General features: G+C 36.1%; 2 protein-coding genes across 2 annotated transcripts; one reads left to right on the top strand and one right to left on the bottom strand.

Moving 5' to 3' along the window:
* Positions 1-146: 146 nt before the first annotated feature.
* LOC146740553 (cytochrome P450 20A1-like) lies at positions 147-3842 on the top strand. The gene is made up of 5 exons (XM_085501675.1): positions 147-238; positions 338-461; positions 1888-2002; positions 2676-2740; positions 3126-3842. Exons 1-5 carry the CDS (start codon positions 157-159, stop codon positions 3382-3384), a joined length of 645 nt encoding a protein of 214 aa, XP_085357801.1. The 5' UTR covers positions 147-156; the 3' UTR covers positions 3385-3842.
* A 1052-nt stretch (positions 3843-4894) lies between these two features.
* LOC100366365 (nucleoside hydrolase-like) lies at positions 4895-12804 on the bottom strand. Its single transcript, XM_006819552.3, has 5 exons — positions 12707-12804; positions 8352-8546; positions 7940-8237; positions 7687-7823; positions 4895-7438 (listed from the first exon to the last, which is right to left on the bottom strand). The coding sequence occupies exons 2-5, from the start codon at positions 8538-8540 to the stop codon at positions 7100-7102; spliced, it is 963 nt and encodes a 320-aa protein (XP_006819615.1). The 5' UTR covers positions 8541-8546; positions 12707-12804; the 3' UTR covers positions 4895-7099.
* Positions 12805-13041: the final 237 nt, after the last annotated feature.

Raw genomic sequence — 13041 nt, 5'->3', positions numbered from 1 at the left:
GACCCACACTCAAATGCGTCTTTTTTAACGTTCGTCAATGTCATATCTGCTATTGTCACAGCGTTAAATGCATGGCATGAGTTCATTAGGAAGATTATCCTAAAACGACGCAACGAACCATCGGATGAAATTGAGAGAACGTTTTTAGACGAATTAATGGATAATGCCGAAGATGATAATACACTGGTGTGTGATATTATTACTTATGTGGTGGCCGCCTACCATACATCTACATTCAGTGAGTATGACATTTCTGTTGACCTCGGTAAAAAAAAAAAATTAAATGAACTGTTCAATAGTATTATGAATTACACTCAAAATAATATTTGGGTTACAGTGTTGGTCTGGTCTTTATATCACGTGGCATCCCGGTCTGACGTACAGGAGAAGATATACAATGAAGTTACCAATGTTCTCGGAAGTAAATCAAACGTTGAACCTGACAACTATTCACAGCTACAGTAAGTACAACGTGTTTACCAAGCATCCCAAGTGCATACGTGTTTCAGGGTGAGATGAACATTTTAGGGATTTTTTTTAATTTAAAACTCTCCATTGTCGTTGAAACACACTCGAAAAAGTATCGAAAATAGTTTGTTTATTTTTAGGACTTCATTTACATAGCTGCATGTAATTTACATGGTTAATAAGGGCTGCAATCAAGTATAAGTATATTTGATAAGTATCTCCACACAGTCTACCATACGTTTGGGCTGTACATTGAATAAATGAATAAAATGCGTGTGAGGACCATTCGAAAAAAGACAATTCAATTTGAATTTGTTCGATTGTTTTGTCCTGTCTTTTTTATATTTTAAACAGAACAATAGTTATGAACATGACACATACATAAAAGTATAATTTATACAAAACATCGAAATACACAATTTGAATTGACGATAACCACCAATTCTATTTCCAATCCCATCCTTAATCTTCGTCAAATAATGTTACTCAAGTTAGCACGCATCGAATACAAATGGTTTTTTAACAAATGTACTGTTTTTAGGCGAAAATCTGCTTATTTTAGAAATCTCAAATATATATATATAACGCGTCATGTCTTAAAAATGTAATATGGACGAGGACATAATAATGTTGTTTGGTGCTGTATATTGATTGAATACATTGTTCTTGCAGCACACACTGGGTATTCGTTCGATGAAACAATGACATTATCGAATACGCATGCGCACTGGCTGCAATCACACTGGTTGGTTTACAATAACAATCACTGCACCTGCGTATTTAGTGTTTTGGGTTTTTTATCTAACAAATACTGTTGTGTGTCCTACAGACGCAATATTGTTAATTAATGATGAACTATAGTCTTATTTGGTCTACATTATCAAGTATCGAAATAAAAAATATATTTTTTATCCTTATTATAGTATATATGCGTTTAGTTCGTACGCCCAATTTCTTCTGCCTCACAACATGAATTAAACCTAAATTACAACCCACTACCACTGCATCATTATTCATCTCACGAGTAACACTCACAGTTGATGTTCATTCTAAAATATTTATTTTTTGTCCATGTTTAAAAATACGTTTTCTTGCTATATTGACAACACCGTACTATGTTATCACACATTCCGTGTATAAATGAAATTAATATGGACAAAATGAAAAAAAAAATAATGAAAAAATGAAGTGTTTCTTAAGAAAACTTTTTTATTATGATTAAAACAATTTTATTTTGTCATTTGGAGCACGATGTGGTGACATGTGTATCAAAGAAATGTACGATTCTCGGTCATATCCATTGATTTTCCTCTACTGGCAATGCACTTCCTATACGAGGATTTTGATTATGGTAAATTAGTTATTGCTTTTTTAAATAATTTAAAAACATAATTTACTGTATTGTGTATTTGTTATTAGGTACACGATGCAAGTTTTAATGGAATCGCTACGATGGTCTACACTTGGACCGTTTGCTGCAAGAGTGAATACGGAAGCGAATACAACAGTGCAAGGATACACGATTCCGAAAAACGTGAGATGATTTATATCGTAAAAATGTTTGTCGAATAATCATAATATTTTCATCTTGCAATTAACGGAAATTCACGTAACACCGAGCTTTTCAACATTCTTGAAGACAATTATGTATTTCCACATCGACGAACACTAATTGGAAACACTAAACCTCCGGAAATATATTGTACCTATTACTGTACCCAGCAGTACAAGTCTGTACTTTCACATCGACACATACAGGACACACTGAACCAGCTGGGGGTTTGACGTGGCTACTCGCAGTTCAACTTTTCAACGCATTAGATTCTACCTTAACATTATCGGCTGGTGACATTCACTGGACGATATTTTATACTGCTCTTTTTGAAACAGTGAGTGTGCATGGTGGTGGCACAGTGGCGGATCCAGAGGGGGCAGGGGGGCCATGCCCCCCCCCCAACGCATGACGATTCGTATCATCTGGATTACGCATAGCTTCTCTGCGATTTACGCTCCGTATATCTTAAGCGTAGCTTGGACCCCCCCCCCCCAATACATTTTGCTGGATCCGCCACTGTCCCAGGGGGCAGTGCATCTTCTTTGTCTTAGGCCAATATTTTGAATTCTCTGATTCATGCTGTATGTTATGTGTGTTCGTTTGCCTGTGATTTATTCCAATAGTTACTGTTGCCATTTATGTTTTACTACAGACTCCAATCGTCCAGGCATTGGGTGTAGTTCACATGGATGAGAAAATATGGCCTGAACCAGATAGGTAAAATTACATTATCATTTTTGTCGAATAGACTTTGTCTATTAAACATTTCAAAGGGGAGATGATAGAAACATTGTGAACATTGTTATTTTTGTCTTTCACTTGGTTTTACTTAGATTTTGTAGGATGATACATTTGCAGACTTTCATATTTAAGTGCATTTGTTTATATTTAAAACAAATATGTCTGTAATTGACGAATATTAACAATACGTGGTTATTAAACAACGGAACTAGATGTTGTAACATTTCACAATGCCATTTGTGATATATACATTTATATAACACAATATGTAAATCTTGGTTACTAAATATGTAACGGTATACGTTATAAATTTTATAATGTCACAATTACACGAGATATTTATTGTATTTTCAATTCGCAGGTTCGATCCGGATCGATTTTCCCCGACTGAAATAAAAAAGCGTCATGGAATGTCTTTTCAGCCTTTGGGGTTTGCTGGCCAGCGGATCTGTCCTGGCCACCGTTTTGCGTACGCGGAGGGCGTGGTTTTCCTGGCTTCCATTTGTAGGCGGTTGAGGTTCCAGATCGTCGAAGGCCAAAACATACAACGAAGATATGGATTTGTCACCATACCAGACACGGAGATATGGGTTACTGCCTCAAAACGTGATGCAATGTGAATTATATATTTGTTTTCTGATTTTCCGTCGTTATTAGAGAATATGTGCCATGAGTTTACGAATTGTTAATAATGAGTGTATGGTAAGAACGTACCAATGCTCAACATCCAATGCAAAGACAGTTTTATAATTTCTAAATAAACAAATAACACATTTGATATTATTGCTAAAGCGTGGTTTATTACAACAATTTACGATCTATTCTATACAAAGTGTAAACGACGCATTATTTGAGTTTTTTGTAGATATAATTTAGTCCGCTGTTTAATCCTGGCACTAAATTAGTTGTCGTATATTAGATATTGTAGATATTTTGATGATATAAACTTTCTTTGGTGTAAATGAAATTTAAATATCGCAGAATTTGTAAGAACATTTGAGTACATTTAAGTTCATTGTAATTTTTTTTCAACCCATATACCATTTGATTAAATTGTCTATCCGAATTTGTTAATAAAGTTGTTTCACGCGTACGCCATTACATGTCAAATACATCCAAGAAGCTGACACATTTCAGACGACGATTTCGCTCTTGACGACGCCATTATGATTCACAGCTAAGCTACCGCTTACATTGGAAGACATAATTTCCGGTTTCCTAAAACTAGACGTTGGCGCGTGTTTTCCGTGTGAAAAACAATGTATTTTACACGTATTGTAAACGTTTCCATGGCTTCCATATCGAACACTACGTCATCCCAGCGCGTCGTGTGTTGTGTTAAGCCTCTCGGCCATTTGTGTTAGATCCCACATCTGAGAAAAACTCGTTTATTATCATATGACCCTGATCGCTGACTTTTAATCGAAAATTAGTACATTGTAATCGTATTTGGCAGGGCATGGTTTATTTCAGTATTTAGCGATCCTTCCTTTAGGGAATATGATTTTTTCGGCTTTGTTTCTAATAGTTTGGCAAAACTTCGTTACTAATCTTCTATCAAAAAACACCGTACACACGCCTGTCATTCGGAACGCGTTTGACATGCGCCTCCTTTACCTGGCTGCATTTTATCGAACCGGCTCGAGTCAATGAAAACGATCCGTGGAATGGTGTATTGCTGTTTTCAGTGCACTGCCAGCGTTTTTCCTTCATCAAACTTGCTATGATTTTTCTTTGTGACACGAGAAAGTACTAATTCAAAAGTATCTAAAACGCCGTAAACATTTTCATACCTTTAAATATATTTATTTATTTTGCTTAGTGATCTATTTAAATTGTGTTTTTGTGCTGTGAAAATTCAAACTCATTTAAAATGCGTTGTACATTTTAAAAGTACATCAGCAATGTAAATGTACAATATTAGCACGACCATGATAAAAAGAGATCGCGATGTAGAAATGTAAGCGAAAGTAAAATGTTACGCTGTGAGGAGATGACAGTGGAACAGACTTGTTACTCGGAGAAACGGAAGGAAAATATACTGTGGACACGTCTAAGAAAGGTCAACTTATTTCCCTATCAACATAAATTCTCTAATTTTATCATATATTGAAACAGACCACTCAGAAACCAGGACCACACCTGCTTTATTCATAAAATAAATCTACATTTTCAACAACACTGACATTTTCTGGCCATCAGAGAACCATGGTAAGTGACACCATTGTCTTTCTCTTATTAGTGCAAACAATCACCAGCTGTAATGCTATCGCTGATTGGCTGTTCGCGCTATCAACCACTTGGCCGGTATATAAAAAGAAAAAAATAAATAATAAAAAAGACGTACAATGTAATGTAATTTAACTGTGATTCCTCCCCTGGTAGTTGTTTTGGTGCAGATGCTATGCAGCGAGGCACTAATAGGTGATTTTCCGTACAATTGCGAGATCTCGCGAGATGCATGAAAGACGCGCGTCGAACGTCTGCCGCAAAAATCGAACGATTTGATTTTGAACTAGAATTTCTTTATTTCGTAGCTTACATTGACCGGCCGATCTTCGACAGAGGAATATTGCTTGCGAATACCCTTACTTAATCGAAATTGCCTATCATCAAATGTGGACAGCACATTATTAAGCATGGAAATGTCCCCGAAATACTTTCGCGTTTGTCGAATCCCACGCGATGTTTGACGCGACTACGACGCTATGACCTTTGTTTGTCCTGTTTTTACGTTCGATTTCACGCATAACGCGTGATTCTCGCAGTGAACGGAAAATGGTCTATTGGGCCAAACATGATCTATGTGAAATAGACTCCTTCCAATGTCGTACTCGTGGGTACTTTTCCTATGGTAGCCTCTGAAGTGATTATTGTCAGATGATTCGAAATTAATGTTTTTCTATTTCTCCCACTATCTTTTTTTCTTTTTCCCAAGAATTGGACGTGCTTGAAGAGACTGCATTCGAGACAATATGATCACAGCATAAGCGATTAGGCATGTTTCTTTATATCAAAGACGAACGAACTGAAGGATGTTATTGTTTGATTTTGGTGATTTTGTTTGATGATTCGAAATTAATGTTTTTCTATTTCTCCCACTATCTTTTTTTCTTTTTCCCAAGAATTGAACGTGCCTGAAGAGACTGCATTCGAGACAATATGATCACAGCATAAGCGATTAGGCATGTTTCTTTATATCAAAGACGAACGAACTGAAGGATGTTATTGTTTGATTTTGGTTATTAGTCATCTGACTCCATGTTCACAATTGTTGGGTATTGTTCCTACAGTGTCACGAAAGGTTTGAATTTCTGTATTGTCGAGGACGTAATTATTTTCAATACGCACTCTTTCGTATCATGATTGTTATCATTATAATCGCGAATTGCATAATTTGATACATTTTGCTCATAGACACTATCCCAATTATATTGCGGGTGTGGATAATGTGTGCTGATAATGTTTTTTTGTAACTATGTGCTGACGAACCCTTCATTAAAACACGTCCTCGGTTGAGATACTTTTCTAAGTGTCGTGAACTTGAACATTTTCCAAAATATGTGCCTAGTGAACGCATGGTGTGTGTGTGTTTTATCATAATGAACAATTGCCAAAAAATGTTCTAGTGGAAACACTTTACAATATGTGTGCCTACTTAAGGCAATTTTAGATGTGTTATTATAATGAACAATTGTCAATAGATGTTTCTGATGGAAACACTTTATGTAATGTGTTATAACTGGAAACATTTCCAAAACATTCAAAAATATCGACTACAGCTAATTATGCAGATTATAAACACTTTAAATGTTTTCAAAGTGGGGACATGCTTATAAATACTTTAAATGTTTTACCACAAAACAATACCAATGTTTTATTTCAAAACAGTGGTCACAGTGTTGAAATACAACTTTGCGATAACAAGGTTTTATGTGTTTACACTTTTATGTTTTCAATTATAAAGCACATAAAGAGATTTAAGAGTAGAGAAAAAATGTGTCAAATTAAAAAAACATACTTGGATTTACAGTGAAGGGTATGTCATGTTGATTCCATTTCTGATTGACTGCAGAAGAGTAGTAACAGTTTATTACATTCGTAGCTATATCTATTATTACAAAATAATTGTTGACAGCCATGATTGATTTCCCTAAAACAGTTTCGTGGTCCACTAATTAAACTGTGTGTGAAAGTTCGCTACACGTGAATGGCTATGCTACAGGAACATACAATACTATACCTCAGTGAAAGTTTTAGCGACACCGGACCAAACGCTGACAATATCACTTATGGCAATAATATTATAGTGGATTTGTGTGTCCTAATACAATCTCATTCGACAGAATGGGTCATTATCTCCTCAACAATCTTCATGTCCATTTTCTTTACAATATTGACATTAGGGTATTTCCCGAGTTTGTTGGACCAATCAACCACCATCTGACCACGTGTTACATTTCCAGCTAGTTCAACAGTTGCGAAGTATTTCCCCGATTCTAATACAGACTCCTTTCTTACCGTGGCTATCATCGCTAAACTATCCCAACTGAAGTAGGGACATGTCTTACCCGGCGAAAAGCGTTCTTCAAAATATTTCTTCAGCTTCCATGCAGTGTCCGTTACAAATTTCGCCTTCTCTGTTCCAATAGTTGCCCTGTCTTCGAACCATTGCTACCGATATATATCAGAATGAGTCAGTGTTTGCAACTCATAACAAAGTTCCAGGTTAAAAGGTATGACTATATTTGGGATATTTAGAAACAGTTCAGCCTGTGCACATCCAGTACATATTCACATATCTGAAAGTTATTTATACATTTATTATTTCCAGATCGTTTATAAACATAAAATAATCAAAACCCTTCCCACGTTGTTAAATAGTATACTGACTTTCATGAACAAACTGAATGTTTACTTACAAAAGTTAGAAAGTGTTCTTCACAGATTTCGGATGTTAGTAAAGTCATCAAACATTGACAAGAATTCAATACAATGTACGCAGCTTCAGGATCCATGGCAAAGTTAAATTCGCCACATAGCGTAATGTTTCCTCTTCCTTGAATTCGAAGGAAAAACATATCGTGTTACCATTAAGAAACACTTATATTCATTGTTGAATGTATCGATACAGCAATGACTAAACGCATAAAGACGCAACGAACTTAAACCTACCATAAATATTCCCACCCATCACTGTCAAAGATTTGAGTTTCTCGGTAAAGCCAGGGTCCATCCTCATTGCCATGGCAACGTTTGTAAGAGGGCCAGTTGCAACGAGATGGATCTCTCCCGCGTGTTGATTTATTAATCGAACCAACGCGTTGACTGCATGCTCCGAGCTGAGAAGTGTCATGTCTGGTAAGACGTACTGGGGAATGTCCCCGAGACCGTCAAAGCCATGTATGTGGTCAGACTCCAGAGTGGTAGAACCGCCTATAAGTGACGTGAAACAACCCTTATAAACCGGAATCTGAATGGAACGGAAACTTAACGTTAGTACAAATATCGAACGTCTCCCCATGGGTGAATGCCCAACAACAAAAAAACGCTACACCATATACTATATTCATGTATTTCGTCCTACCTTTTCGCGATCACAAATTTTGAGTGTACGAAGGACGTTTCGACAAACATTATCAACGTTGGTTGTACCGCTGACACACGTTATAGCGAGCACTTCAACGTCTGGCTGTGATAGTGCCACCATAATAGACTCCACGTCGTCATGTCCAGCATCGCAGTCAATTATCATTCGCAACTGATGGTTCTCCATGCTACACTAGTATGATATATAAAGATATATGAGAGGTAATTGTATATATATTTTCGATTGGTAATTGTCATAAAATCAAACCAATATGATATGATATATTAATGGGAATGTGTATATACATATAATTCACAGTAAATGATCGCAAAACGAGTCCCCACAAACGTGTGACTTAACATTTTATCATATTATCAAAATCTGTGGCTAGTCTCAACAATTATTGATACTATTAGCCCAATAGTGTATAAATGTATGTAAGTTAACTGTGGTCCCATGTGCAATTCTTGTTTTAAAAGTTTGCAACACTGATGGAATTATTATCAAATGCTGAACGAGAAAATCGATATTGGCATTCCTATGTGACCTTTGACCCTGTGAATCCATGATGATGTCCAAATTAGCCGTATAACCTTTACATACTTATATATCTGCGCAACTTGAAACCTTTGAAATACTTGAAAAGTGCCAGACATGTGTTATTAAGAACAAAGATTTTATAAATTTACAATTCTGATTGAATAACAAAATAATTGTTGGCACAAATACAAAATAAATGTTATGTAAAACAAACTGCACAGTCCGTGGGCTACATAGGGTTACCGTAAACAACTATATCTAATGAAACTTGGTAATTGTACGCTCTAAATGATGTCCTCTCATCTTATTCGCCTGATATTCCGATATAATGTACATTTTCAAATTTCAAAAATATCTTGTCAAATAAAAGGTATGTAATGTAGAATTCAATTTGTTAATAAAATCTTAGATCAGTAAGCACTTTGTGAGCTAGTACAACGTTGGTATAAGTAATGATACATTTGAAATCGTTAAATGATTTTGTATGATATTCATATTGAGAAAGAAATCCTATGATGAGATGCACTGAAAAAGTAACAAAAATACTATACTATTGAAGCTACAATGCATATGTTGCCCAAAGTAGTTCCGTGTTCCACTATGCAGAATGCAATTTTAAACCAATGCGAGAAACAATATACATCAAATGTGACCAATGGTTGACCAAATATGGGTAATCCAACATACAACAATTTTGTCAATTGTGTCAATACTAAGCCAAATGTGGTCAATCCTAGATTAATACATTCGATCTTATATCAAGTCATATGTATATCCAATACTGGGGCAAATGTACACAATGGTAGACACAGTGCGCTCAATAATAGACCAAATATGGCTAATTGTACGTACAACACATGTGTTCAATCATAATGTTGTTAACACTATGTGTTGTATTCGGGAATTATGACTCATTTAGCTGATAACATGTACACTTAGAGATACCAGATTCAACCCAAAGGAATACACATTAGTTCATTACAGATAATCCAGCTTTATTCATCAAAACGGTCAGCTGAGGTCTCCACTTCTCTCCTTCTTTTCTTATAAATCTTAAAAAGTCTATCCTAAACTCTAAGGCAAGGCATGGAGTAAAGCCTTGCAAATTTGCCACAACTAAATATAATTAGTTAACAATCTATTTAATATATGTTTATAATGTCTACTAAACATCCAAGTTGTTAATTCTAAACGACGGCGTGTGAACCAAATGTGCGTACGTGATTTCCCTGTGGTAACAAAAGACTAAAAATGACCCAATGACCAATAATGATAGATTTTAATATTATCAATGTGTTTTTGGCGGGAAAAGTGATTTGACATTTGTCGATGGGCCTCAGTATTTTACAGCCCAATAAAAGATGACTTACTATATTTTACTGTCTGATTTATTATTATCAATTATGGAGAACCAACATGAAAATACAAAATTAACGTATCTAATTGAAGCCAATAAAATGCTCTTGAATATCATAATAATTTGAAAAATGTTAAATTATCATACCGCTGCAATAAACACGTTACTGTCGAGTGACACGATTTGTTTTTCTCGTATAAAATGACAGCGTTTATCATAAATATTGCGAGGTTAACCGTTCCAAATCAGCTAGTGATATTTCACAATAATCTTCACGGCTGTGAATGATATGCATAATTAAGGTGCCTCAAAATCAAGTTTTAAAGTGAAAAAATGGGTTTCAAACTCAATCTACGCCAATTTTATTTTTATGTATTTTAAAACGAGGCTACTCGTTAACTGCATACTCAAATACCCCCCTGTGGCGTATGAAGGCGAACTTGCTGATCAGCACCCATTGCTGATAATGTATACAAGGCACATGTTTTTATTCAATTTCTTCGTCTTTGACTGAAGTGCCACGGCGTTTTTGTTTCTCGAGGAAGAGTGGGCCACAAAATAACATATACCAGTATTATCAAGTTTATCGTACAGGGTTCAGTAAGATACGAAATGTATCCCTTCTGACGAAGCTGCCGACATCTATTGCCATGGAACTGTCCACGATCTCTATGTCTATGTCGATTCGAGTTATTGCGATTGTCACAATAATCGCAAAATATTGACAGCCCACTTATAACGCAGATTGCAAGAAATTGCAATAAAAGATCACAGACAGAAGTCAACAATTCACAAACTTCTAGGCAGCCTAATTACAAACAGTAGCGTGTAAGTGCTGCGTGATTTCCTGTTTGACCATCGATTTTTGCGCCACGTTATTGCTACCTCTTACATAACAACATACTAGTAACTATTTGGTAATTTATTAACATTTGAAACAGTTACCCGACGCTTCTCTCCATTTGAAAGCCAACGCAGTGAACATGGGCTGGTCCGGAATCTGGTTCTTTGAAAATTGTTAGTACTGTGACAGGTTTAATCTTTCAGCACTTTTCTTTAAGCCCAAGTTGTTCTTTTATAAAAGAGGACAGTTGTTCGGAGTAGGAATCTACGGTATGCGGTTTGAGGAGAATGTCCATCCTAACTTTTTCTCATTGATTTTTACGGCTTCCGTCTACTACTGATGTTACACCTTCGGATCGTTTGGAAACGCGTAAATTCTCACACTATTACTATACGCATTGCTGAGTCCGCCCAAAATTGTTTCAAAAAAGGGCCGACCAAAAAATATTTATCGTTAACAGTTTCGTTAAATTACGCATATTATAAAAGTATAGCTCAAAAGTATGGCTTCCTCTCATATTTTGGCGTTTTGTGGCACACTTTCAGTTCGCTGGAGTCGGAAAGCCGGAATCAGTCGACTGTTTCAGATATGAGTCAATTGTCATGGGGGAATTATCGTCGTGTCTCTATGTCACGTTGCGGGAAAGTCACTTTAACTTTACAGTCAAATAGACGCACACAACGAAATACGTTTTAACTCTCGTCTTTAGTCAGCCAGTCGAGTACTCTATAAGACACAACGCCCTGGGGGGAAAGTCCCCAAGACTCTCTCGCTTCGTGGCCGTCTTGTCGAGCACCTTAACCAGACTGACTCAAACTTCGTTTATTACTCATCACAACTTAACCAATTACAAGGGAGTATAAAGACTATAAGGCGTAATCTTCAGTCATACAGCCAATCACACTAAGTATTTAACACGTCATAACTACTACACGTAATAACTTGCTAAATCGGAAACAAACACATACCAACTGTCAAATTTAGTTCCTCATTAATGATTTTAATTACGACGAAGGCGCCGCTTGAGTCTAAACGGTGACAGACATAACACAGCCATTCACTAGTAACACAGCCAACCAAGTCTATAAACAGATACATGAAAACTAATTCATGACACAATCAATAACTGTCTATTTCAGTGGAACACGAATCCAAAACGGGAAACGTGTGGCTAAAATAACTATAACCTTATTACTGTTGAATAATTCACCAGGCAGTCATAATGTCTGCCATTATAACCACAACGCTTTCCAAATAATATAATTTCAAAAATAATTGTATATTTATTCACCAACGAGATTTGATTTCTCGGTGATCTGGATTACGTATTCATATATATGAATCTCCATTGCGTATTACACCAATATGTGTCTGAATGTATTTTAACAATTATAATGGAAATTGTAGATGTGTTTGCCTTAAATATCAGTATCATGATTTCAACTGCCAGTAGAAAGATACCACCTTTGGTGAAACCTCGTTATATATACGAAAGAAGACCCCGTTATCAGTTTGTATTGACGTGAGTAATTGCAGTTTTGTATGGCCAGTACTGAGAAGGCTGTTTTCACCAAAGAGTATGGGTAGCCTAATAACAAAACCGCAACTTACCTATCTTGACTTCAACATGAAAACCTGAAACACGAGATTCGAACACTCAACTCAGCAAGTACCACGACACTGTGTACAGTGCTACCGCTGCCCGTTATACCCCCGGACTTGAAATAGCATGTCGTGTGCACTTACGATGAATAAATTTACTTTGCAATTCAAATATTTGACGTCACAGAATATTTATCTGCACACGGATAAAGCCTAGAACGAACTATCCAGGAACGATTTCACAAATGCTGGTGTGTCCTATCACACACTAAGCGTAGGCTAGATAAAACACTTAACAGGGTTCAGGAATCAAAATAACCAGGAGAAAAAAAGAACTGTACTCT

This window comes from Saccoglossus kowalevskii, chromosome 7 (genome assembly GCF_978046115.1).
Source record: "Saccoglossus kowalevskii chromosome 7, keSacKowa6.1, whole genome shotgun sequence".
Taxonomy (NCBI): domain Eukaryota; kingdom Metazoa; phylum Hemichordata; class Enteropneusta; family Harrimaniidae; genus Saccoglossus; species Saccoglossus kowalevskii.
This window is presented reverse-complemented; position numbering and strand designations above follow the sequence as displayed.

What these genes read in the sequence shown, in the direction of transcription:
- LOC100366365 (XM_006819552.3), bottom strand. Translation starts at nt 8,540, where the DNA reads ATGGAGAACCATCAGTTGCGAATGATAATTGACTGCGATGCTGGACAT. An exon ending in AAATTTGTGATCGCGAAAAG is followed by an intron (nt 8,238 to 8,351) that starts GTAGGACGAAAT and finishes CGTTCCATTCAG; the next exon opens with ATTCCGGTTTATAAGGGTTG. An exon ending in GATGGGTGGGAATATTTATG is followed by an intron (nt 7,824 to 7,939) that starts GTAGGTTTAAGT and finishes TTCGAATTCAAG; the next exon opens with GAAGAGGAAACATTACGCTA.
- LOC146740553 (XM_085501675.1), top strand. Translation starts at nt 157, where the DNA reads ATGGATAATGCCGAAGATGATAATACACTGGTGTGTGATATTATTACT. An exon ending in CTACCATACATCTACATTCA is followed by an intron (nt 239 to 337) that starts GTGAGTATGACA and finishes TTTGGGTTACAG; the next exon opens with TGTTGGTCTGGTCTTTATAT. An exon ending in ATATGGCCTGAACCAGATAG is followed by an intron (nt 2,741 to 3,125) that starts GTAAAATTACAT and finishes TTCAATTCGCAG; the next exon opens with GTTCGATCCGGATCGATTTT.